The following is a 26,554-nucleotide window of genomic DNA, read 5'->3' as shown; positions in this document are numbered from 1 at the left end:
GTACTCAAATATTTCAATTGTTAAATGCAAGATGCCTCTCAAGGTCATTTTCATTGTGACCCCTTTATGTGACCCTACGGTCCTCCTCATCAGTGACTACTTCCTCCTGTGGCAGGACCTCACTTACCATAGCACTCATCACACTGATGTAGTAATTTATCTCCCCTCAGTCCAGACTTTGGGTTGATTCAAGTAGTATTAAGGTATTGCTGTATACCAGCCACTATTCTAAGCCCTGGGGATATGAGACTCTATTGTAATTATTCAGGAAAGAAAGAGTGAGAAACTGAACTATAAGCAGAGGCAGTAAAAAATAGAGGAAAAGGGGCAACTTGATACCAAAATTAGAACCCAGTGACTGACTCGGTGTATGGTCTGAGTAGATGTATAGTGACATCCATTCCCTGACATTAGAAAACAGTTTGGTGGGATGGTGGATGTTTGGAAAATTTGAATGAATTTGCATTGTCTTTGGAGCAAGATGGAGCTTCCCCTGGTTGTTGGCTGTACAATTGTAGCTCAGAGGAAAGGATAGTGCAGAGAAGTGGCTTTGGGAATCACCAGCACATTAATAGTGAATGATGTTTTGGGTACAGATGTACAGTTATTCTCCCTTTCTCAGATGAAGAAACAGGCTCAGAAATGTTAAGTAACTTGTCAAATGTCAGAGTTAGGATTCTAACTCTCATGATATTTTCCATATTCCATCCTTGTGACTTTGACCTTAAAATTTGCATCCTCTCCAAGGGTCACACATTTGGCCTGAAAATTGTAAAAACCACATGCTCAAGGATTTTGTAATGTTTTGCTTGTGTTGTAGTTTTGCTGCCCTTTGTTCATGTTTATCATCTTTCTCTGAAATCATTCTCTGGCCACTTCAGCCAGAAGTTTCCTTCCAAAGGGAAAGGGGTGATCCGAATCTTTTACTTATACTTAACCTACATCGAGTGGAACAAGCATAGCCCTGAGCTATGCTGTTCTGCCATGGCCTTCTGAAGGGTCTGGGGTTCCAGCCTTCCTTCCAGGGAGACAAGTTCCTGCTCCAACCCAGTTAACAGAAGAAGCTAGGACAGGGTCCACTTATGCCTTCTCAGGAGCTCAAGGGAATATGAGTATGACTGCCACCATTAAGAGATCCATTCTGCGGCCAGGCTGCCGGTGGTGGTGGATCACCCATCCGGTGGTGGTGCTGGGGGTGGGGGTGGGATGCAGGCTGACTGAACAGGAAGCAGGAAGGAGCTCTAGGAATGTCTCAGAATGACCTCCTAAAACAGTCTGTAGGAGGAACTTCGTTCAGTCTGTGAGTGAGGGAGCGTGGAGACAACATGTAGTTTGGAGGGGCTTACATTTCTTAGTAGATGCTTACAGATCTCAGCTTGCCTCTCAGCCACCTCCCTCCCCAGCTTTCTCCATTTCAATCCAAGGGTTTTAGAGAATTTCACATATTTACATGAATGATAAACAGATATTTCTCTGAAATAGCCAATTATTGGACATCTTCAGAGAGAGGTGAAGGGGCCACAGACTCTCTTCAGTTCTGAGCCTTTTATCTGATAAAGACATACGTGTGGCATTAAATTCTAGATTCCTGGCCACTTTCTGGTCTGGTTAATGGGACAGGACAGTTTCCAAAAGCCTTAAAGTTTTCTTTTGACAGTCAAGGTGAGTAGTTCTGGTGCTTTCTGAAATGCAGTGGGACATAATGAAGAAATGGGGAAGGATGACAGGAATGAAGGGCTGGAGCTGGCAAGCTTATATGATGCAGTCTTTGGTTGGGGAAAGGACAGAAGTCGTCCTCTAAGGGGAAGGCACCAGGCAAATCCTGGGAGGGGATACAGCCGACTGAGTTTAGCACCATATAATATACACGAAATACATATAAATATACGTATATATAAAAGGATACATGAATATTCAGGGAGGCAAGGCTGGTGGAAAGGAGGAAAGTGGTGAAGGATCCCAGGTATAGGTGGTGTAGAAATGAGACACAGCGCAGGGCTGAGTACAGGCTGCTGGCAGGAACTCGACCAGCTCAGGTATTTTCCATAACATTTTATGGAAAAAACCCGAATGAACTTTTTGGCCAACCCAGTATGTTTCGAAAACCCCTTGTGTTTGTGGTTCTTTCCCGAAGCTTCAATGCTAAACCCACTGCTCTTTTATGGGCAAACAGATTGAAGCTGAGATTTACTCAGCTCCTTCCTACAAAAGTATTGGACCTTGAGTTGGCTTCCTGGCTCTAAGCTCCTTTGAGTGCAAAGCAGATTGGCTTTTCTCCCTTACATGCCCTGGTTAGGAACATCCCAGCTTCTGTCCCAGGTATTCAGACCCCCATCTACATGGTCTTCCTCTCTCGTTCTCTCCCTGCCTACCCTTGGGGGTGGGGTCTAGCCCCTCACCATGCCCTACTGTGATCTTCATTCCAGGTGTCATTCATTCCATGCAGCTGATAGGCAGTGGAAGTGGGATATAGGCAAGAGAGCTACAGCAGCCTCCCAGGTGAGTTCTCCACAAAGATCTAACCAATAACCAACAGGGAGCAGAGAGGGGAGATTCTATCATTTACTTTTGACATTTGATTGTGTTATCCTGTTTTCTCTGTTGTCCCGTTCTGTAACAGCTATTTTTGGATATTGGACTTCCTTCCTCTCCTGGTTTCTCTTTCTTTGCACTTTTCTTTCTGTAAGACTCCTCAAATCTGTCTTTCAAACTCTATATTGTTTACTTTTTTGTAAACTTCTGCTGTCATGTTTTTAATTTCTAAGATCTTATTTTTGATTTATGAATGTTCCTTATTGATAGTATCTTGTTCTTGTTTCATGGCTGTAGTAGTTTTGTCTATCTCTCTAAATATATTAATGATAGATTTTTTTCTCTGCATAAGCTCTGTTTCCCTAAGTTGATATTTTTCTGTTTTATTTGGTCTCCGTTTTCCATGTTAGAACCTTTCCACAAAAATCCAGTGATCCTTCAGGTGTTCAGGGGAGCTAACATCCTGATTGAAAGCTCTGAGTGATGGGGGTGACTTGCTAAGTTTGAACTTTACTGTAGGGTGATGGAGGCAGGGTGCATTTCTTAGAAAAGGTCTTTCCTCTTATCTGGTCAGTCTTTCAGGGAAAGTCTTTCAATCTCTGGAAGATAAAAGCATCAGTGTCCTGAAAGCTGAGTGGGTAGTATTAGCTTTTAGCACTGAGCGCTCAGATTACATATTGTCATTTAACTCCACTGCTTTTTTTTTTTTTTTTTTTTTTTTTTTTGCTGTACGCGGGCCTCTCACTGTTGTGGTCTCTCCCGTTGCGGAGCACAGGCTCTGGACGCACAGGCTCAGCAGCCATGGCTCACGGGCCCAGCCGCTCCGCGGCATGTGGGATCTTCCCAGACCGGGGCACGAACCCGTGTCCCCTGCATCGGCAGGTGGACTGTCAACCACTGCGCCACCAAGGAAGCCCTCCCCTGCTTTTTGAACAGTACCAACACACTCAACCATGCCTTATATAGCCCCCAATCTAGCATCCCTCTGTTTCACTCCAGAAAATACATCTCCAGACTTTGGTCATAGTAGTAGTGGCGCAGCATGAGAGAACAATACTTAAGGATAAAACTGCTTCTCAAACTACTTTCACCCCACCTTCCCTTATACTCCCAGTTCCAGAGGTATGTGCTTCTGCCTTTGGGAAATTGGCAATGTAAACCTAGATTGCTCTCAGCTTTCCCCCACTGGCTTAGAATTCAGCTTTCTTAGGTTGTTAACCGGGCTCCAAGTTTTCCATCTACTCTCCAGCTTCATTATTTTGTTCCTATTGTCTTCTGCCTTTGTGGCTCTGTATCTTTAAAAGAAAAACCCATTTGATTCTAGTTTCAGTGGGGTTTTAGAGAGGAGAAAAATGATATACTATCTCACCCCAGAAAACATTCAATATTTCTGCTTCTTAACCCAATTATCCTCAATCTTTAACCTTTCTTACTTCCTCAGCCCATGTTCATGGCTATAAGAGGGATGATTAAATCAGACTAGTTTCAGAGCTGCAGTTATAAAGGCGGGAGGTGGATTACTACACATTCCTGCAAGGACATTTTATTCTTAAACTTCAGCACACTTGATGGTCAAGAACAACTGGCCACATACATTCTTTTTCTTCTGTGAGATTTGGCTTGCTAACATATAAAACAGCATCTATAATGTTAACATCATGCTCCCCTTGCTTGGAACCTGGAGGGGAGTGTATCACCAGTAAGTGGTAGTCAGGGATGTAGGACAGAGCAGGGGGACCAAGCCCCCCTTCCCACAGCGAGCTTCCAGGCTGAAGCAGAACTGAACTGGATCAGGGAGAGGACTAATACCACTAAGTCAAGCTTGGAGTTTTGATTACTATGTGGGAATTCTCTTCTGAATGTACTATGTTTGCAGCTTCTCACCCAGAGCAGGGGTTCTTACTTAGGGCCATGGACCCATTGGGTCTATGGGTGAAAATCTGTATTTCTACCTTGGATGGGAAAAAATTACGTGTTTATTTTTTACTAAACTGATTGGAATTTAGCATTTCATTTAATATAAAATGCTAGCAACAGACCCCAATAGGATTATTGGTATCTGTGACTGTGTCACCAATAGAAATCATAGATATTTATACTCTACGTTAGATTCTTTGCTGATGTCACAAAATACCATTTACCTTCATCATGATGTCAAAATTATGGTAAGTAATAGACCTACCATCAGATCTTGTAGTTTAATGTGCCAATAAAGCAGCACCAATACTGTCAGATATCACAAAATTTTATTTTATTTAAAAAAAAATGTTTACTTCTTTGAACTTGTTTCTTTCTTTTCTTTTTTTTTTGGCCACACCGTGCAGCTTGTGGGATTTTAGTTCCCCAACCAGGGATTGAACCCAGGCCCTCAGCAGTGAGACTGCAGAGTCCTAACCACTGGACCACCAGGAAATTCCCCACAAAATTTTAAATATCTTGGGAACAGTCTTTCAATATCATTGGTTTCCTTAATAATCCTATGTATTTCATTCTATTCATTTAAAAACATTATTTCAAGGGGCTCCTCAGCTTCAGAGGAGTCTGTGACATTAAAAAAAGCCTTGAGACCCTGATCTAGAGGAATCTTAAGTCATGAGGCTGCTGAAGTGTGCACTGAGAGTGGGGAAAGGTTACCCCCACTCAGTAAAGTCTAAAGGGCTGCAGGAGACAGAAATCATCCAGCATGCCAGGCACACAAGTAACCTGCTCATCACATGCAGTCTCACCAAGTCTACGATGGGCACTGGGGGTAGAAATCATGGGGGAGAGGCTCTAGCTCAGACCCCAGGGTTGGGTAGAGCTGCTGGGAGGAAGCAGTCTCTGAAATGAGATGTGCAGGACAGACAGCAGTTGAGCAGGCAGATGACGAGAGCAGACAGAGTGGTGTTCCAGGCAGAAAGTGGAGCTGAGTAAAGGGCTGGAGGGGCGAGAGCAAGGCTTGACGGAGGGACAGTTTCCTGTGCCCGACGGGGGACTTTGGGGTGGAGAAAGAGGGGGAGGAGGCAGAATGTGGATCTTCTTTGTTTACAAGTTTGTTGTCAGCCTTCACCAGAACGTAGTCGGCTTCAGATCTGTCTTACTCACTCTGCACCCCCTGGGTCTAGAATTGCACCCATGACACAGTCAGGCTCAATAAACATAACTGAATTAGCAAAGGAACAGTTAGGAGTCAGATCACAGAGGGCCTGAGAGGTCATGTTAAGAAATTTTTGGATATTATCTAAGAGTAAATATACCTGTTTAATTTGTGGTGAATTAAAGAGCATTAGTTTTACTCCTAAAAGTACACTGGAACTCATAAAACTTCCTCTGAAGAGATCTTTATCCAGCTCTTGAGTTCTACCCTGCTGCACAGCAATGGGAAGATGTGCCAGAAAACTGGGATTGAGAAATTTTCAGAAAGCCCAAATCCTAAGGACAGTGAGGGACTCTATAAAAATGTATGTCAAATACCACGAAACATGGTTCCTGAACTGCCAGCCTGAGAGGTCATGAGGTAATGGGCCTTACAACTAAATTCCCACTCTACGGAAATTTAAGAAATATAAATTCACAAATAAACCTGAAATGCAGAAAAATATTTAAAACTGGGTAATTATTCTTAGAATTTTGCACTTGAAAATTTATCTTAACCTGTAATTCAAGTTGAAGCATTTGTGCCTATTTTCCATTTTCAGCTATGAAAACATCTTAATGTCTAGATCTGGAAATAAAAGATATTATTTTTTATTTTAAGGCTTGCAAAACAATATGCTTTGTTGGAGATTCATTCCCATCCTGTGGACTTCTGGATATATACACAGGAAATCCTTGTCAACAGGCTGTTGGTCATAGTATAAAGGTTAGTTTCCATTTAAATAACCCCAATACCCACCACCATATTTACTGTCATTTAGATGTGAAAGCCTAGTCAGAGCTCTGTTACATTCTTCGTCCTTTCAACTACTTCATCTAGTCACCTCTTAATAAATGGAGAGCATACACTTATAAGGACTCCATTCACAACTTTCCATTCTAACTTTCAGGCCCTCATTTTTCTCTCAGTGATTTCCTTCTCTTTTAATCTACTCTTTACAGAATACTCTATCCTATATGATACCCCAACTTTGTGCCTAATGAAATACCAAGAATATACGTGGGAGGTAAATGAACTTATGTCCAAGTGAATCCTCTACAATGCCCCATTCCCCCACGTAATCTGGTAAATTTCGGAAGTTCTGTCACATATTGATGGTAGTACCCAGGGCCCTGAGCAAGACCAATGTGATCAGTGGTGCTTCAAAAGTTTTTCTTTTTTCATTGAGGGTGATGAAAGTGCCAGGTACTATTCTAAGCCCTTTCCATACGTACACTCATTTAGTCCTCACAACCACTCCATGAGAAAGGTACTGTTGTCACCCCTATTTTACCAATGAAGAAGCTGGGGTACACAAAGATTAAGCCCCTTATTCACAGTTACCGACTAGTAGGTACATGAGGCCAGGTTCAAACCCAGGCAAGCTGGCTGCAGAGCTCAGACCTGTGGCCACCCAAATATGTTGCCTCTTATTTATACTGTCCTTGTCTATTGCGTATGTATGTCTCTGTGTATGTGCGTCTGCAGAAAGTCTGCAAAGCCTGCCTTTAAACAGTTAATTCTTTGATTTCCCATTCAAGCACTGTGTATAGCAGAGGGAAGGCAGCAGCAGACAAGAGGGATAAAGCTCAGAGGACATGTCTAGTTAAACAAGTATGAGGGCAATAAGGATGCCGACCAGTTAGAAAGGGTGCTCTACAGGTGAAAGCAGGCAGCCTCATCCTGGCTTGGGGTTGAGAAGGGAAACTTCCTGAAGGAAGTGATGTTTAAAACTAAAGCAGAAGGATGAGCGGAGTTAGCTAGGCAGGGTGGGGGGCCACGCAGGGGTGTCAGAGGAGGGGCCTAACCCCTGAGGTCATGAGAGCTGCCAGAGCACGTCCTGAAATTTTTCCGAAAGCCTTACTGTTGCTGGCTGTCACACCCCAAGCTGGTCGACCTGTAGCCCCACTGGCCGAGATGACATGATGTGCCACAGTACCACACACCATGTGTTCATCCTTTTCTCTCCCAGCCAGCTGCCCAGGCCAGTGTTTTAGAGGCAGGGTTTCATGTAGGCACATTGTAGGACTAACATTACTTCAGCGATGCCCACAGCAAAGCTGAAGGAGACACCAGAAGGCCAAAGCAAGCATGCTTTATTGAATTTATGATGTAGAAAATATTTGTAGTTCCTTAGACATTTGCATTGCTATAAAAATTACACTTTATGGGATAATTATTAATAGTTTGAAGAGAAATAAACAGTATAAACGAAATATAGCTGATACCATGAAAATGTAAACCATGTAAATCAAAATCATAAAATAATTATTCAGTACTCAGAGGCCTTCTTAATATATACATATGAAATTTCTCATACACATATACAATAAAAGCCCACAAAAACCGTGACTCTGAAGCCAATCAATCACTGTACAAATATGAAAATAAATATCTTTAAACTCAATTTTATCTTCAGCAAGAGGGTTGTATGGTTTGGCTTCATGCAAATCACATTTAATATTAAATAATCAAATGTCACATATGTCATATAAAGCAGCAAGTGGAAAAAATAAATTATGAAAATGCATAAGGCTAAAAGTTAACAGTGAAAAATGTCTCCATAGCCAATGTTCTTTTCCATGACAAAACTAAAATATTATCCAATGTGTCAGGATACATATACATAAAAAAGAGTGTAGTATAATTGTGATTTTAAAAGCTCTCCAAGGAAAAATTGAGACAAGGTGAGTTACTTGCATTAGAACTATGCAAGTGTAGCAAATTAAGTTCAAGTTAAAAACATTAGCTATTTTTGTTCTTACCAAAAATATACTCTAAATTTGAGAACACCTTCACGAAATCAAATGTTAGTAATCTTGGTTTCCTAGCAAGGCAACTGAAAGAGCTATAAGTAGCTTTTCTTTAAACAAGATTGCTAACCGGAGCTATAAGTCTCTAATTTGGATTTTGTTGCAAAAATATCTATTCAGGTTCAATTAGTTAAAGATGACTGCTTTGTTTATCACAGGCACCTATGTAATCTAATCAATTTGGGTGTGCTGGCTGTACAACCCAGAAGCAAAGACCAAGATAATACTTCTGTATCAAAGGTATACTATTATATACAGATTGTAAGACAAATATAGACACTTTGTGGGAAAATAAATAAAGACAACACAATAACGTATACTAACACAGTTTTGTGCAATTGCACCAAACACCTAAACTTGAGTACCATATATCAACACAGGTGTCAGGTCTATTCTAACCTAGGCTCTATAGATGCCACCTAGGCAAACAGCAGTGGCAAAACTTTCATCACAACATGGCACAAAAATAACCATCCCTCCCTGGTTCAGTTTGACAATTCCCCATCAGCAAGGCATTCTTTTTGGTAGAAAATGTAAACTTTTTTTTTCTCCTGGGACCAAAAAACAGAAAACAGGAATCCATGGTAGAGTTGTTGAGGACAGAACCAACTTTCCAGTAAAAAACAAAAAAAACCCCCAAAAAAACCCAACTAGATCTCACCAGTAGAGAGAAGGCACGCTTTGAAAAGCCAAACGGACGTTGTGGCTATTTATAATTTCTGTGTGCTAACATACTGGCCAATTTTCGTTAAAAAAAAAAAAAAAGCTTGGAAAATTTAAGGTCTGATCATAAAAATCATAAATAGAATTGTTTTAATTCTACAAGAGGGATGTTTTTAGCTTATGTATTACAATAAATAAGAGCTGTTATTTAAGTTTTTTCAGCAGGCTACTTGGGGCCTGGACCTATGAACAAAGGTAAGTTCAAGACTCTAGTTGGGAATAACTTAGCTGGTTCAGGCCACTGAAAACCAAAAGCAAAAACCAAAGAGCATGCCTTGCTAACCCACCCTGGGGTCAGGTATTGACTCCTTTGGCTTTTGGAGACATTTCAGTGGGGAAGTCTGGGAGGCAGTACGGCTTCTAGGAGGGCAAAACCTATCAGGCTGTTGGTGAGGATGAGTCCCTAATCACCTGAGACAAAGGACTCTGAGTTACCTGTACCCTAACCACAATTCCTCTTTAAAAGAGGTGATTTTCCAAAACTACACATAACATTTCTTTCACTGTTCATTATTTAAGGAGGAGAATGCTGGCAACCAGGGAGATAGGGGATTTGCATTATTCTGGAGATTATGCTCTTAAACCATGGGTAAAGCATGGGGAGGTTTGAGCATGCATATTTTCATTCAGCAAAATGTTAAATCAATACTAGTATATTTTTTGAATGAGATATAATTCATATACCATAAAATTCACCATTTAAAGTATACAGTTTAGTGGGGTTTAGTATATTCACCAAGTTGTGCAACATTATCACAATATAATTCCAGAACATTCTCATCATCCTGCAAAGCAACCATAGACCCATTAGTAGTCACTCTCAGTTCCTCCCTTTTACCAGCCCCTGGCAGTCTCTTGCTGGTGTTTTTTTTTTTTTTAAGTGAAGTGTGACAACTTTCCTGGGCATTGTATTTTCAGTGGCATGTAGCTTTATATTTTTTCATTAGAATTTTTAACAGTGAATTCAAACCATTGACTTTATAAGTATTCTGAGATTTAAAAACACCCTCTTTTATATACAAACTATTTTTGTCCCCCAAAACAACTATTGTGTTTTCTTTCTTTATACATAAAAAATAGATTTTTCTGTCTCCACTGGAGCTTAAAACATGACCATTTTTTCTCAAATTCTGTTCTTGTACAAGAAGTGAGAAAAATTAATACCCCAATATTTAAAAAGTACAGACGAGCAGAGTCCTTATTAACTGTGGGCCATCATGCTCTCCTTCTCACTCCTTAAAGAGCTACAGAGCTGAGAGGGCCGAGGCCTGAAAGGCCAAGCTGCTTGTTTACAGATGAGGAAATGGATCTAATGTGGGTTGGCGACATGTCTGAAACCACAAGGCTAGTTTACAGCAAAGCTAGGATGGTAACCCCCTTTTATTAGTTTTCTAGTATTGAATATTGGAAGTAAATGTCATAGGTTATTTACCACATGAACCTAATTACGTCAGTGAATTTCTTCTATAGCTTTGATCTGAGCATGTGTTTTTTTTTTTTTTACCACTTTAAAAACATTTACACATTATCTGTTAAGACTTTGTAAGGATAAGACAGGTATATTTAACCAGGGGGCCCAAATCACTCATTGAAACGTAGCAAAAAAGAGCCGAGGTTCTGGAGGGACCTGAGAGCACAGTTCAGATTTCCCACACTAACTCTCCATATGACAGGGCCCTTAGGATGTACCACTCCATGTAGGAAGCAAATAAGTCACATACATTCAGTACTCTGGGAATGAAGGCTTCGTGGGCCAAGGATCTTTTGGATTTAACCATTGCAACAATTCTTCATCTGGGTTGACTTTTTGGAACTGGTCCCACTCAGATTGGTAATGGATTTGCTGTCATCCTCATCGGTTCTTTTTTTCACTTCCCTGGAGGGAGAGAAAGAGAGACAGAGAGAGAAAGGAGATTGCTGAGGTATAAAACGGAACCATAAACAACTCTGTAGAAATAAAACAGCACCGCTGAGCACTTGCTGTGTGCCATACAGTGCTCTAAGTGCTTTGTAGGTGTTGACCTATTTAATCCTCACAACAACTATGTGATTTTGTTGTGCCCCATTTTATATGTGAGGAAACAAAGGCAAAAAAAAGTTAAGAAATTTCCCTTAGGTTACACAGCTGGAGAAGTGGCAGAGCTGGGATTCCAGCCACGCAGGTGGGCTCCAGCGCTCACATTCTGAGTACCAGGCCACACACTTACGCATGCACTTACACACACACGCCCAGGTTCCTATACACATGTGCACACACACAAACTACTCTTGCTCTCTCCTGTGGTTCTGCATGGCTTATAGTCTGCACACGCACAGGTCACTCCTTAGGACTCTGGAACCTGGCTCCCACCCCCAGCTAATGCTTAACATTAACAAAAGCAATGATGACTTTATAACCATTCTGTAATTATACAAGATAGTGGAGATAACAACAATGGTTAAAATCCAGAAAAAATGTCTTCCTTTTGCCTCTTCCTAAATTTCTTTTAGAAATAACTGCTAGAGGCAACACTGGACCAAAGATCTCCATGATCTTATGAAAGCCCCCTAGGGAAGTCTCCTATCCCTGGGGATGCTTGTGAAATACACATATCCTGAAGTCCCACCTTAGACAAGCTGAATGGCAAACTCTGTGGGTAAGGAGAATGTGAAAGCTTGTCCCCAAGACAACCCCAAAGAGTTCTGCCTCCGCTGTCAGTGTCTGGTGCCCCCCATTAAGTGATGAAGCTTGTGCCACTCCCCCGTGGTCAGCACCGGCTCTGTGACTGTTCAGACCAATAGAATGGCGAGGAAATGGTGTGCTAAAACTTCCAAGCCAGGCATTAGGCCTGACCATTTTGAGCTGCCATTTACGAAGCCCAGTGTTCCTCACTGGAGAGAGGGCAGCAGAGAGGTCCTGGGGGCTGAGATGCCACAGGGAGGAGCACCCTGGCCGCAGACATCAGACCGAGCCACAGCGGTGTCCATGACCGCGAATGCAGGAGACGCCCGAGGGAGAGCAGTCACGGACCCTCCAGTGAGATCCAGTCACTTCTGGTAATTTCAAAAAATAAAAAGTGGTGTTGTTCTAGGCGACTACATTTTGGGTGGCTTGTTACAGAGCAGTAGATCCTGGGAATTGGCATATTCCTGGCACAGCAATGCTGTTCAATAGAAATAGAATGTAATTCACATATGTAATTTAAAATTTTTTAGCAGCCACAGTAAAAAATGTAAAGAGAAATAGGTGAAATTAATTTTATTAACATATATTATTTAACTCAATATTACAAAAATATCATTTTAGCATGTTACCAATAAAAATATTAATGAGGTATTTTACAATTTTTATACTATCTTCAAAACCCAGTATTTATTTAATACATCCAGCACATCTCAGCTTGGATTAGCCACACTTCAGGTGGCTAGTGGCTACTAAACTGGTCAGCACAGCCCCAAAAGGAGCTGATACGTGCTAACCTTTGAAAACCACTGCACTGTGAGTAGGAAACAAAAGGGAAACTGGTTCTTGCTGGAGACCAGTTAATACATGCTATGTTACATGTTTTCACATAGTCCTTATTTAATATACACAACACACACACACATGCTGACAGGTAACAGGTGAGCATCGCTGTCTTCCCTTCACAGATGAGGAAATAAAGACTCAGGAGAAAAAGGAGGATACACAGTTCAACCCCATAACACCCTGTAAGACTTGGTTCCGACTTCTGACCTCCAGAACTATATTTTTATTGCTTAAAGCACTAGGCTAGTAGGAATCTGTTACAGTGACAATAGAAAACTAATACAACTTCCAAATGCAAAATCTTGACCATTTGGTCATTCAACAAATGTCCAATTTATGCCAAACTCTGGGATCCTCAACTAGTGAGCTTTTTTTTTTTTTTTTTAATTTGGCTGTGCCGGGTCTTAGTTGTGGCACACGGGATCTTCCTTGCGGCGCAGGGGATCTTTAGTTGCAGCATGCGGGATGTTTTTAATTGCAGCATGCAGGATCTTTAGTTGTGGCATGCGGGATCTAGTTCCCTGACCAGGGATTGAACCTGGGCCCCCTGCATTGGGAGTATGGAGTATTAACCACTGGACTACCAGGGAAGTCCCTCTCAACTAGTGAGCTTTGAGAGAGAGCCAGATGTCTTCTAAATAAATCGTTACCAGGTCCCCAAGAGCCACTAACACACAAGCACAGTGGAGCTGACCTCTTGGTGGGATAGGAATTCACTTTCATTTAATGAGGAAGAGAGATTCCAGGTGCAGGGAACAGCATGTATAGAGGCAAAGAGGCATAAAAGAACTTGGCTATGACCGGAAGCAAAGTTTGCTGTGTCTATAGATTATCATTCATTTGGGAAGCAAGATAAGAGATGCAAATAGAAAGGTAGGTGAACTGGGCTCTGGGGGACCATTAGCCACTTGCTAAGGAGGCTGGACTCTATGCTGTAGGTAGGGCACCAGTGTGGGGTGCAAGCAAGAAGGTCTTAATTGGATTTTTATTTACAGAGATTACCCTGATTACAGGGTGGAGGATGAACTGATGTTGGAGAAACTCTGAGGCAGAAACTTAGGTCCCTCCTACACTAAACGGGGTAGGAAATTTTGAAGCCTGAAGCAGAACAGGGTGTGTGGGGGGGAGGGATCGAAGGAAGATTGCAGAGGTCACTGAATCAGCAGGGCCCCAGAACCCACTAGAGGCAGATGATGAAGAAAGAGGAAGGAGCCAAGACTGACTCTAGGTTACTCTTTTTGAATGATAATGTTTGTTAGTAGTTTCCTGAGAACCGGAGTATAGAATAAGGAACAATTTTAAAGAAAAATGAACACATTAGGGTTTAGATATGTTGGATCAGTCATGCCTATGGAATTTTCATTTGTTGGTGGGTGGGAATATAGTTGTGGAATTTTAAAAAAAGATGGGAGTTAAAAATACAGAAATTAGAAGTCACCTTCTAGACACAGTTCTAGAAACCATGGGGGTGGAAGACATTAGGCAGACAGAGAAAGAGTAAGAGGAAGAGAGTGCAGAATAGAATCCTGAGATTACCAACATTTAAAAGGCAAGCCAGAAATTCAGAGTAGTGAAAAGTCCCAATTTTGCCATTTAGTACTGTGTCACTTTGAGCAAGCTGATGAAGCATTCTAATTCTCAATTTTCTTATCTGTATAGTGCGTTTAGTAAAGATAGCATCTTCACAAGACAACTCAAATCTCTCCCTTCTGGAAGGTCTAAAAGGCCTCTGTAAGTTACATATCATATGGCTGCCTGGTCATGTATTTTGTTTTCTTTTTTTTTCTCTAATGTTAAATTGCACAGCCTATCTTACATACCCTGATATCTCTACAGGGCTTTCATGCTGAGCAGAAATGATAATAATGCAGACATTACTGAACACTGAAAGCAGATATTAAGGGAGAAAAAATAGGTACCCATATAGTTCACCTGGCCTTCAGTTTCTTTAATCTACCAAAGATGCAGGCACCTCCCACTTTAAGGAAATCAGGAAGATATAATTCCAAACATCTAAAACAGGTTTAAGGCTGGGAAAATTAAATTACCTCACCCCAAACTGCCATATGCTTAACAACTGCATTTTAAATGACTCAATCTTATGGACAGATTTATCCCCAATGGGCTCAGCAATGGCGCTGAACTGATACATCAGCCCGAGCTTTTTGTGTTTTTCTCAAATTTTAGGCCATTGACCAGTTTAATGCCTGTTGTACTTGAATCTATTGAAAAATGTTTCAAGCCTGTGGCTCTAGTGATGGCAGGTTTACTTACCAGTGGACAATGGTTGGAATGAACGTCTATCAGCCCTACAGGGAAACTGCATTTCTAGGAGAAACTTTTCCTGGGATAGAGAGGTTTTTCCAAGAAAAAGCAGAGGAGTTCAGGTTGTTAACCAAACATTTATGGCCTTCCTTCAAAAACAAATACTGTTTCAGACAGTGCAAACCCCTAAACTGTTCTAGTTCAAGTTTTATGACATGACATGGTATGAAGGGGAGTTACTATTATACATAACATTCTGAAAGCTGTAAAACTTTTTAAAGTGGTAATCTTATTTGTGGAAACGATACCATTTTCATTTAAGACTTGAGTACTTTGACAAGCAGTCTGATGACACAGTATAAAGCAGATTAAAGTCTTTACATGTTTGGTTTATTTATAATTTTCCTATTTAACACATTGTTAACATAACTAACCTAGAGGCCTCAAACCAGCCCATAATGCAATAGCAACAATTTAAAAATCTCCTTGATAAGTGATTCACAATGTTATCAGACTGCTCCTGCACACAGGTGTTTTAAGTAAAGAAGCTACACTGTAAACAGGGAGGCTGCTGGGCTGACCCAACATGCCAGCAGGAGCACCAGGAGAAAAGGCCGTTGGCTCTCCTATCTTTATGATATAATAAAGAGGATCGATTCTGCACTCGGGTTGTGACCGGGGCAATTTGGAGTCATTTAACTGTAACATGACCCCACAAGACAATTCCACGTTAAATAGTGATTATGTTATTCAGTAGAGTCCAGGCTATTATATATGGAATCATAGGCTGTCAGAACTAGAAGGGGCCTTAGGGATCATTTTCTTTAGCCCTTTCCCTCATTGTACAGATTAGAGATGCCTAAAGCAAGACAGGGACTTAGTCAAGACTCCACAGCTGTTCAGGATAGATTTAAGATTGGACTTTGAGCCTCCTGATACTACAGTCCTCCAACGTGCTGGGCAGAAGCCAGCAGCCATGCGGAGGGCCTGGCCTGCAGCATCCTTTCCTGCTCAGCCCAGGCAGCAATTCAGCACTCCCTGCCTGAAGCTAAGGTAGCACGGAGCCCCTTACTGTACTAAAGTTAAGATTCTTACAAAATCAGAATTTCACAAATCATCTCACAAATCTCTACATGCCTAAAATTATGTTTTTGCTTTGTCAGCAATTAAAGATCATTGGCTGGATTTTGTTAATGCGCATTTTTATATTTTTTCTTTCTTTTTTGGGGGCGTATTGAATCCCTTTAGATCAGCAAAGAATCATCTTTTCATCTGTGGCAGAAAACTAGGCAGAAGAAGTAAATCCAGCAGAAAACATTGTTATTTCCTAAGAATACTGCAAGGATTAAAATACAGTTAAAACCAAGTTCCTCAATGATGCAATTTTCATTCTAATCCACATCCCAAAATGTTATTTATTATTAACACCATTGCCTTAGCTTAATAATTACCTGGTTAATAATGTAAACAAAGTGCTTCCAACTGGCATGATATACAATTTGTTTTGTTGAGTTCTTTTTCCTTTACCTTGGAAAATGTCATAATATAATAGATAGTTATATTCATAATAGTCTCTTGTGTTTAATATCTGGTTCCTAGAAGTGATTCACACATGTCAACTATTAGCTCTGTGGGGACATTTTGCAGAAATGTCAATGACACCTCAGATGCACCTGCTTTGTTTGGCAGTAGAGGTATTTTTCCAATGTTCACAGTGAACAAGCAGCATACCAGTTTTTTATAAAAACTATGTTTGTTTCTCCAACCACTACTGAAAGACAAGACATTGTTTTCCCATAATGTAGATTCACATTATGGTCAAGAAATTTGACACATACAACAGCTAAGTGAAAAGTCAATCCTACATCCAGTTTTCCAAATATAAGGCAAAACTTTACCGAGTAAGGTGGAGAACAGCTTCCACTACATTCGAACCATCTTTGGCGCTTGTTTCACAAAATAGTGCCCCATAGGTCTGTAAAAAACATATACATACCATTAAATGAAGGCTTTGATTAGGTTTCCTGGAATGTTCGCTTTTAAAACCAATAAAATAAAATAAAAATATTGCCCTGTTGAGTATGCTAAAACTAATAGTTAAAAAATTGGATTGAGTTTCAAGACTTTAAAAAAAAAACAGGTTTGAGCCTAGTTATGTCAGGAACAGTTCCTAGTCAAGAGGATTTTTATTTTGCATCCAAAAAAAAAAATCCCACAGTACAAAATTTCATGGTTTAAGGCTCTTATATCCAAGTGTCACACATACTACCAAATGTTCTCTATCAAATAATTTGAGAGAGAGAAAAATGATAGCTTAAGGTAACCACTTAGGAATTAAATGTCCATCAAAAATATGTCTCCTTTTGGCTGGCAGCTAACATACATCCCGCCCCCGCTTCACCCTATCATTTTTTCCTATCAAGATTCAGCAGCCTGTGTTGCTAAAACCAATGGACATTTTCTAGTCTATTATTTAACCTCCCAGTGGTTGTACATACAATCACTGATCATATCACTCTCCTGCTTCAGACCTTTCGAGGCTTCCTATCCCTCTCAAGCAATGTTGAAATGCTTACCTGGCCGACAAGGCCTAGCTTGTACGTGGCCCCAGCCAACCTCCCAGTTTTACCTGCCACCACTCTCCCTTACTCATAGTGCTCAAGTTACCCTGGCCGTCCCTCTCTTTCCCCAACACTCCAAATTCCCTCCCACCTCAGGACCTTTTCACCTGCTGTTACCACTACCTAGGTTATCCCATATCCCTAGTAACCCTTTCCCCAGGCTGACTTTTACCTACCTTCTAGATTTTTAGGTAATCCTCCCTTGAAGTTAAGATTGTTTTCTAACTCTGAAAAGTTGGTATTAGGTCTTCCTACTGTAAAACCTCTTGATGCATGTATTTTTCCAGCATAGCACTTGCCGCAGTTGTAAATGATGAGGTTATTTTTGTGTGTCTTTGTCTAACAGCTGGAGACAGTTTCCTTTAGGAAAGGAAAATTATGTGTGCTGTGGGGCTGGGTGTGGGCGACACAGTCCTGTGTGGGATACGGGCAGGATGTGATGGGTGCTCTGGAGCAGGGAGAGAAGGAAGAACCAAACAATAGGGAAAGGCTACTGTGAAACCTTTACCCATGAGCCCCCAAATCCATAGAAAATATAAAAAATACACCAATTGAATGTATTTCTAGTAGAAATGGGTAGTGCTGCTGCTGAATTTCATAGCCAGGATGTTATAGGGTGAAATAGAGATGGCCTTTGAGGATGCAGGAGGGTGGAGGACATGAGATGCATAATAAATAAGCAAACCTTGGGAAACCTGAGAAACTATGGGGGAGGGAATAAAATTGGCATGTGGCCAGGAATTATGAGCTCTCTAGGGGAATATGTGGATTACATGGGTTTAACATCTGTCTCCCCCAGACAGTAAGCTACGTGAGGACAAGGACGGTTTCCTTTGTTCTCTACCCTTAGCTCACGATGAAGTGCTTTTTCACATGGTGGATACAATTAAATATGTGTTGAATGGATCTCTTCTGTATTTCACTGCCTAGTTTTGATGTTTATCATTATTTGGCTCACAGTTCTAAAATTTAAAACAAGAAACAATTCCAACTTAGAATAGTGGAATTGAAACTTCTTTTTAAAGTTCACATGTATGTGTTACAGAGCAGTCCTTTCATGTTGATGACAGACAACGTGATAGCAATGTCAGATCGGACTGTTATGATAAGAACTTCATATTTGACCTAAGGAGCATCTGGTTCCTTGTTTGGGTAAGACAAGTCATAAGAGGGGCCACATAGCATTCTGACACAATGATAATAATGAGAGAATAAACACTGCCCACAATAATAATCTGGACAGAAATGAGGTCCATCCTTTGTACAAATGCATAGCCAAAAATAATTTTATACTATTCCAACTGACTACAAATCTTAGAGAAAAGAATGAGTCTTCCAATTCTCTTCACCCCTTTACCCAGGTGACACACTGCACCATCTGCTGCCCTTTGGCACAGTGACCCTCTGGAACCAAACCCATCTTTTCAAAACAGGACACCCATTCTTCTTCCTTTACCTAGGTTCCAGGACTAGAGAAGGATTCCAGGAACTGGGGAAGAGTGAGGAGGAAGACAGGATAATTTTGCATTCTCTTTGTCATTGATACTCAGTGGGGGAAAATGATCATGTGACTGTTTTACCTCCACAAGGGATTTAACTCTTGGTGTAATTATTTACATTCATGGGACGGATGGGGGCCACTGGGAGTTCTGCCTGTATAGGGACAGAAGACTTATCAAACAGAGTGGAGTTTGTCAAACAGCCTCTTCAGCAAATGTAGACAGAAGTGAAAGGTCCCTCCCAATTTGGACCCACTCTTACTCTTACCATGGCCAGTTTTTCTCCAAAGTACCCTGGGACACATTTTTGTCCTTCCGCTTCAGCAGCATCACGAAGATCAGCCTTGTTTCCTACCAACATGATAGGAATGCTATTATGGGCTGCATCCTACCATGAAGAAAAGAAAGAAATTGTGCATACATGAAACACTGGACAAGTTATGAGGTTGATGACGACAACAGCTACCATTTCTGAATGCCCCTTATATGCCACATGATGTACAGACAATATCTTTAAACCTCAAAATATCTCTAAAAGGAGCCAAACCTTTTCCCATTTCATCAGAACACTGAAATTCAGAGAGGTTAAATAAGACATTGTAAGGGCCAGGGGTGGTCCAAACTGACTCCATCACCCTTGCCACTATACAAACTAATACCGAACTCAAGAGGCACAACCCCAGAGTTACATTTGGCTGTAGTGCCCACATAATTTTCTATAATTTTCACTCCAAACAGTGGTGATTACAAGACAACTTCATTATCGCAGGTACAAAACACACAAATATTCCCTCAGCTATAATGGAACAAAAATGGAGTCTGAGAGTTCCACACTCGCTGCTAGCTGGCTTACAACAAAAGCAAAATAAGAAGGCCCTAAATGTCAACATTTTTCTTGTGAAGAGTCAAGGAGCAGTCATTCAAAGTAACAGATTCTCAGGATAATGCTCCCAAATCAGCACATGCATACTGTTGCACTGTCTGTCCCGGCATTCATAGAGGAGCTGGCTGGCAGAATGTAAGATGTGAGAGGCAGAGTTAAGTTTGAGACTGTCCCTCCCACCACCTGGCCGCTCGCCGGCTGCATGAAATCAGGCAATCTCTTCCTGTTTCTGCCTCCATTTCCCTATCTGTAAAACGAAGGGGTCAGTAAGGACACATCCCCCTGAGCAGGCTATGATGAGAACAGAAGACAACCTGACTAGAAAAACAGGTTTATAGCTCCTAAACAAGCGAAGCAGCAGCCCTCACTGAGAAATGACTCTTTGTGATGCCTAAAAACATCCAGGTGCTCATCCACTTTGGTACCACACCTGACACAGCATCAAGAAATGAGCCTCAAAAACAATGAAATTATGCCACTTCACTGCCTTTTGGACTCGTTTCTGATGATGAGTCATTATTGTATTGTGGTTCCTCTGTACACAATGAGTGAATTTTCTCTTTCAACATTTTCTCTTTGTTTTGGCTTTTAGCAGTTCAACCATGATGTGTCTAGGTATGGATTCTTTTTTTTTTTTTAACATCTTTATTGGAGTACAATTGCTTTACAATATTGTGTTAGTTTCTGCTGTATAACAAAGTCAACAAATAATTATAGAGTCAGCAAAACCATCCTTTAAACATGAAGACAAAAGAAAGCTGTTTCCAGATAGACAAAATCTGAGAGAATTTGTTGCTAGCAGACCTACCTTTTAAGAAATAATAAAGGAAATCCTTCAGGTGGACAGGAAATGACACAGATGGTAACTTGAATCCACAAGAAGAAATGAAGTGCCCCCAAAATGTTAAATATATGGAAATTAAAAAGAGTACATTAAAAAAAACCAATGAAATTATATTCGACTTCCTTTCTCTTCAAACCACTTTCCTCCAACCGAATGCATCAGAGTGAAGTAAAACCGAAGGGGAGAAGGAAATGAAAGGCCCTCCTCAAAACTAGATGCCCTACCCATTAATGTGTTAAGTAATTGCGTTTGGTGGGGTACTGCTCGGTATTCAAGGGGGCATCATATGGAAGCCATTCATCAAATATTCACTTAGGTAAGCCAAGAATCTGAGTATCTAAATGACTTAAAGTCATACAGATAAATGCTGCCACCTCCTTCAAGTCTTGACTCAAATATCACCTTCTGGTGTGACTAACCTGACTACACTACCTGTAGCGCACTGCCTCACCATAAGGTCCTTTACCCTGGCCTCGTTTTGTTCCTATATCTAGCACTTCCTATCATTCTATTTATTTTATTTATTTATGTCTGTGGCATGTTATGTCTTCCCCACTAGAGTACAAGATCCATAGGGTAGGGCTCTTCGTTTTATTAATGGATATACTACAAGCACTAGCACAGTACATGCACAAAGCAGGGATGCCCAATATATTTTTGAATGTGTAAAAGTCGGAAAAACATCTCACATCTCAAGTGTCTCCATTAAGCTTTTACCCAAAATATTCAATCAATAAATTATTCATGCCAGGTAAATGGACATAATTTTATTTATAAGCTTTTGTAACCTAGTGGGTTTTTTTTAAGGTTTTTTAAAAACAATTTTATTTATTTTTTATACAGCAGGTTCTTATTACTTACCTATTCTATACATATTACTGTATGTATGCCAGTCCCAATCTCCCAATTCAATGCCTTCCACCCCCCGCCCCGCTTTCCCCGCTTCGTGTCCATAAGTTTGTTCTCTACATCTGTGTCTGTTTCTGTCTTGCAAACTGGTTCATCTGTATCATTTTTCTAGATTCCACATATATGCGTTAATATATGATATTTGTTTTTCTCTTTCTGACTTATTTCACTCCGTATAACAGTCTCTAGGTCCATCCACGACTCTACAAATGACCCAATTTCATTCCCTTTTACGGTTCAGTAATATTCCCTTGTATATATGTACCACATCTTCTTTACCCATTCGTCTGTCGATGGGCATTTAGGTTGCTTCCACGAGCTGGCTACTGTAAATAGTGCTGCAATGAACATTGGGGTGCGTGTGTCTTTCTGAATTATGGATTTCACTGGGTATATGCCCAGTAGTGCGATTGCTGGGTCATATGGTAATCCTGTTTTTAGTTTTTTAAGGAACCGCCATACTGTTTTCCATAGTGGCTGTTATCAATTTACATTCCAACCAACAGTGCAAGAGGGCTCCCTTTTCTCCACACCCTCTCCAGCATTTGTTGTTTGTAGATTTTCTGATGACACCCGTGCTAACTGGTGTGAGGTGATAACTCATTGTAGTTTTGATTTGCATTTCTCTAATAATTAGTGATGTGGAGCAGCTTTTCATGTGCCTCTTGGCCATCTGTATGTCTTCTTTGGAGAAATGCCTATTTAGGTCTTCTGCCCATGTTTTGATTGGTTTTTTTGTTTTTTTAATATTGAGCTGCATCTGAAGCTGAAACTGTGATTAAAAATCTTCCAACAAACAAAAGCCCAGGACCAGATGGCTTCACAGGCAAATTCTATCAAACATTTAGAGAAGAGCTGACACCTATCCTTCTCAAACTCTTCCAAAATATATCAGAGGGAGGATCACTCCCAGACTCATGCTATGAGGCCACCATCACCCTGATACCAAAACCAGACAAAGAAGTCACAAAGAAAGAAAACTACAGGCCAATATCACTGATGAACATAGATGCAAAAATCCTCAACAAAATACTAGCAAACAGAATCAAACAGCACATTAAAAGGACCATACACCATGATCAAGTGGGGTTTATCCCAGGAACGCAAGGATTCTTCATTATACACAAATCAATCAATGTGATACACCATATTAACAAATTGAAGGAGAAAAACCATATGATCATCTCAATAGATGCAGAGAAAGCTTTTGACAAAATTCAACATCCATTAGTGATAAAAATCCTCCAGAAAGTAGGCATAGAGGGAACTTTCCTCAACATAATAAAGGCCATATATGACAAACCCACAGCCAACATCGACCTCAATGGTGAAAAACTGAAACCATTTCCACTAAGATAGGAACAAGACAAGGTTGCCCACTCTCACCAGTATTATTCAACAGTTTTGGAAGTTTTAGCCACAGCAATCAGAAGAAGAAATAAAAGGAATACAAATTGGAAAAGAAGAAGTAAAACTGTCACTGTTTGCAGATGACATGACACTGTACATAGATAATCCTAAAGATGCTACCAGAAAACTACTAGAGCTAATCAATGAATTTGGTAAAGTAGCAGGATACAAAATTAATGCACACAAATCTCTTGCATTCCTATACACTAATGATGAAAAATCTGAAAGTGAAATTAAGGAAACACTCCCATTTACCATTGCAACAAAAATAATAAAATACCTAGGAATAAATATACCTAAGGAGACAAAAGACCTGTATGCAGAAAATTACTAGATGCTGATGAAAGAAATGAAAGATAATACAAACAGATGGAGGGTTATACCATGTTCTTGGATTGGAAGAATCAACATTGTGAAAATGACTCTACTACCCAAAGCAATCTACAGATTCAATGCAATCCCTATCAAACTACCACTGGCATTTTTCACAGAACTAGAACAAAAAATTTCACAATTTGTATGGAAACACAAAAGACCCCGAATAGCCAAAGCAGTCTTGAGGGGAAAAAATGGAGCTGGAGGAATCAGGCTCCCTGACTTCAGACTATACTACAGAGGTACAGTAATCAAGACAGTATGGTACTGGCACAAAAACAGAAAGATAGATCAATGTAACAGGATAGAAAGCCCAGAGATAAACCCACGCACATATGGTCACCTTATCTTTGATAAAGGAGGCAAGAATATACAGTGGAGAAAAGACATCCTCTTCAGTAAGTGGTGCTGGGAAAACTGGACAGGTACATGTAAAAGTAAGAAATTAGAACACTCCCTAACACCATACACAAAAATAAATTCAAACTGGATTAAAGACCTAAATGTAAGGCCAGAAACTATCAAACTCTTAGAGGAAAACATAGGCAGAACACTCTATGACATAAATCACAGCAAGATCCTTTTTCACCCACCTCCTAGAGAAATGGAAATAAAAATAAACAAATGAGACCTAATGAAACTTAAAAGCTTTTGCACAGCAAAGGAAACCATAAACAAGATGAAAAGACAACCTTCAGAATGGGAGAAAATATTTGCAAATGAAGCAACTGACAAAGGATTAATCTCCAAAATATACAAGCAGCTCATGCAGCTCAATATCAAAAAAACAAACAACCCAATCCAAAAATGGGCAGAAGACCTAAACAGACATTTCTCGAAAGAAGATATACAGATTGCCAACAAACACATGAAAGAATGCTCAACATCATTAACCATTAGAGAAATTCAAATCAAAACTACAATGAGGTATCACCTCACACTGGTCAGAATGGCCATCATCAAAAAATCTACAAACAATAAATGCTGGAGAGGGTGTGGAGAAAAGGGAACCCTCTTGCACTGTTGGTGGGAATGTAAATTGATACAGCCACTATGGAGAACAGTATGGAGGTTCCTTAAAAAGCTAAAAATAGAACTACCATATGACCCAGCAATCCCACTACTGGGCATATACCCTGAGAAAACCATAATTCAAAAAGAGTCATGTACTAAAATGTTCATTGCAGCTCTATTTACAATAGCCAGGGCATGGAAGCAACCTAAGTGTCCATCAACAGATGAATGGATAAAGATGTGGCACATATATACAATGGAATATTACTCAGCCATAAAAAGAAACGAAATTGAGTTATTTGTAGTGAGGTGGATGGACCTAGAGTCTGTCATACAGAGTGAAGTAAGTCAGAAAGAGAAAAACAGATACCGTATGCTAACATATATATATGGAATTTAAGAAAAAAAAATGGTCATGAAGAACCTAGGGGCAAGGCAGGAATAAAGACACAGACCTACTAGAGAATGGACTTGAGGATATGGGGAGGGGGAAGGGTAAGCTGTGACAAAGTGAGAGAGTGGCATGGACATATAAACACTACCAAACGTAAAATAGATAGCTAGTGGGAAGCAGCCGCATAGCACAGGGAGATCAGCTCGGTGCTTTGTGACCACCTAGTGGGGTGGGATAGGGAGGGTGGGAGGGAGGGAGACGCAGAGGGAAGAGATATGGGAACCTATGTATATATATAACTGATTCACTTTATTATAAAGCAGAAACTAACACCATTGTAAAGCAATTATACTCCAATAAAGATGTTTAAAAAAAAGTCATACCTTTTAACTGTCAGTTAAAAAAAATATTGAGCTGCATGAGCTGTTTATATATTTTGGAGATTAATCCTTTGTCCGTTGATTCATTTGCAAATATTTTCTCCCATTCTGAGGGTTGTCTTTTCTCCCTGTTTATAGTTTCCTTTGCTGTGCAAAAGCTTTTAAGTTCCATTAGGTCCCATTTGTTTATTTTTGTTTTTATTTCCATTACTTTAGGAGGTGGGTCGAAAAAGGTCTTGCTGTGATTTATGTCAGAGTGTTCTTCCTATGTTTTCCTCTTAAGAGTTTTACAGTGTCTGGTCTTACCTTTAGGTCTTTAATCCATTTTGAGTTTATTTTTGTGTATGGTGTTAGGGAGTATTCTAATTTCATTCTTTTACATGAGCTCTCCAGTTTTCCCAGCACCACTTATTGAAGAGACTCTCTTTTCTCCACTGTATATCCTTGCCTCCTTTGTTATATATTAGTTGACCATAGGTGGGTGAGTTTATCACTGGGCTTTCTATCCTCTTCCATTGAACTATATTTCCGTTTTTGTGCCAGTACCATTTGTCTTGATTACTATAGCTTTGCAGTATAGTCTGAAGTCAGGGAGTCTGATTCCTCCAGCTCCGTTTTTTCCCTCAAGACTGCTTTGGCTATTTGGGGTCTTTCGTGTCTCCATAATTTTAACATGTTTTGTTCTAGTCCTGTAAAAAGTGCCATTGGTAATTTGATAGGGATTGCATTGAATCTGTAGATTGCTTTGGGTAGTAGAGTCATTTTCACAATGTTGATTCTTGCCATCCAAGAACATGGTATATCTCTCCATCTGTTTGTGTCATCTTTGATTTCTTTCATCAGTGTCTTATAGTTTTCTGAGTACAGGTCTTTTACCTCCTTACGTAGGTTTATTCCTAGATGTTTTATTCTTTTTGTTGCAATGGTGAATGGGATTGTTTCCTTAACTTCTCTTTCTGATCTTTCGTTGTTAGTGTATAGGAATGCAAGAGATTTCTGTGCATTGATTGTGCATCCTGCAACTTTACCAAATTCATTGATTAGCTCTAGTAGTTTTCTGTTGGCATCTTTAGGATTATCTATGTACAGTGTCATGTCATCTGCAAACAGTGACAGTTTTACTTCTTCTTTTCCAATTTGTATTCCTTTTATTTCTTCTTCTTCTCTGATTGCTGTGGCTAGGACTTCCAAAACTACGTTGAATAATAGTGGTGAGAGTGAACATCCTTGTCTTGATCCTGATCTTAGAGGAAATGCTTTCAGTTTTTC

The 26,554-nt window shown here is 40.3% G+C and overlaps 1 protein-coding gene and 1 long non-coding RNA gene across 4 annotated transcripts in view; one reads left to right on the top strand and one right to left on the bottom strand.

Moving 5' to 3' along the window:
* Positions 1-26,554, top strand: part of LOC307054606 — a 39,696-nt gene that overhangs the window by 9,380 nt on the left and 3,762 nt on the right. Inside the window, exons 3-4 of one of the 3 annotated variants that reach the window (XR_013810946.1) lie at positions 6,269-6,373; positions 16,205-16,391. The exons of the other annotated variants lie outside the window; for them this stretch is intronic. This is a non-coding gene — a long non-coding RNA (uncharacterized lncRNA). Of the gene's footprint in view, positions 1-6,268; positions 6,374-16,204; positions 16,392-26,554 lie in introns of those variants that run through there. 3 annotated transcript variants of the gene reach the window in all.
* RASEF (RAS and EF-hand domain containing) overlaps positions 10,954-26,554 on the bottom strand; it is a gene marked incomplete at both ends in the record, with an annotated part of 82,478 nt that continues 66,877 nt past the window's right edge. Inside the window, 3 exons of the mRNA XM_079706404.1 lie at positions 10,954-11,059; positions 16,855-16,931; positions 19,345-19,464. Coding sequence (XP_079562530.1) covers positions 10,954-11,059; positions 16,855-16,931; positions 19,345-19,464 — 303 coding nt within the window. The remainder of the gene's footprint in view (positions 11,060-16,854; positions 16,932-19,344; positions 19,465-26,554) is intronic.

The sequence above is a fragment of the Hyperoodon ampullatus genome, assembly GCF_949752795.1.
Source record: "Hyperoodon ampullatus genome assembly, chromosome: 6".
NCBI lineage: Eukaryota > Metazoa > Chordata > Mammalia > Artiodactyla > Ziphiidae > Hyperoodon > Hyperoodon ampullatus.
The sequence above is the reverse complement of the archived record's forward strand: the minus strand, read 5'-3'. Positions and strand labels throughout refer to the sequence as shown.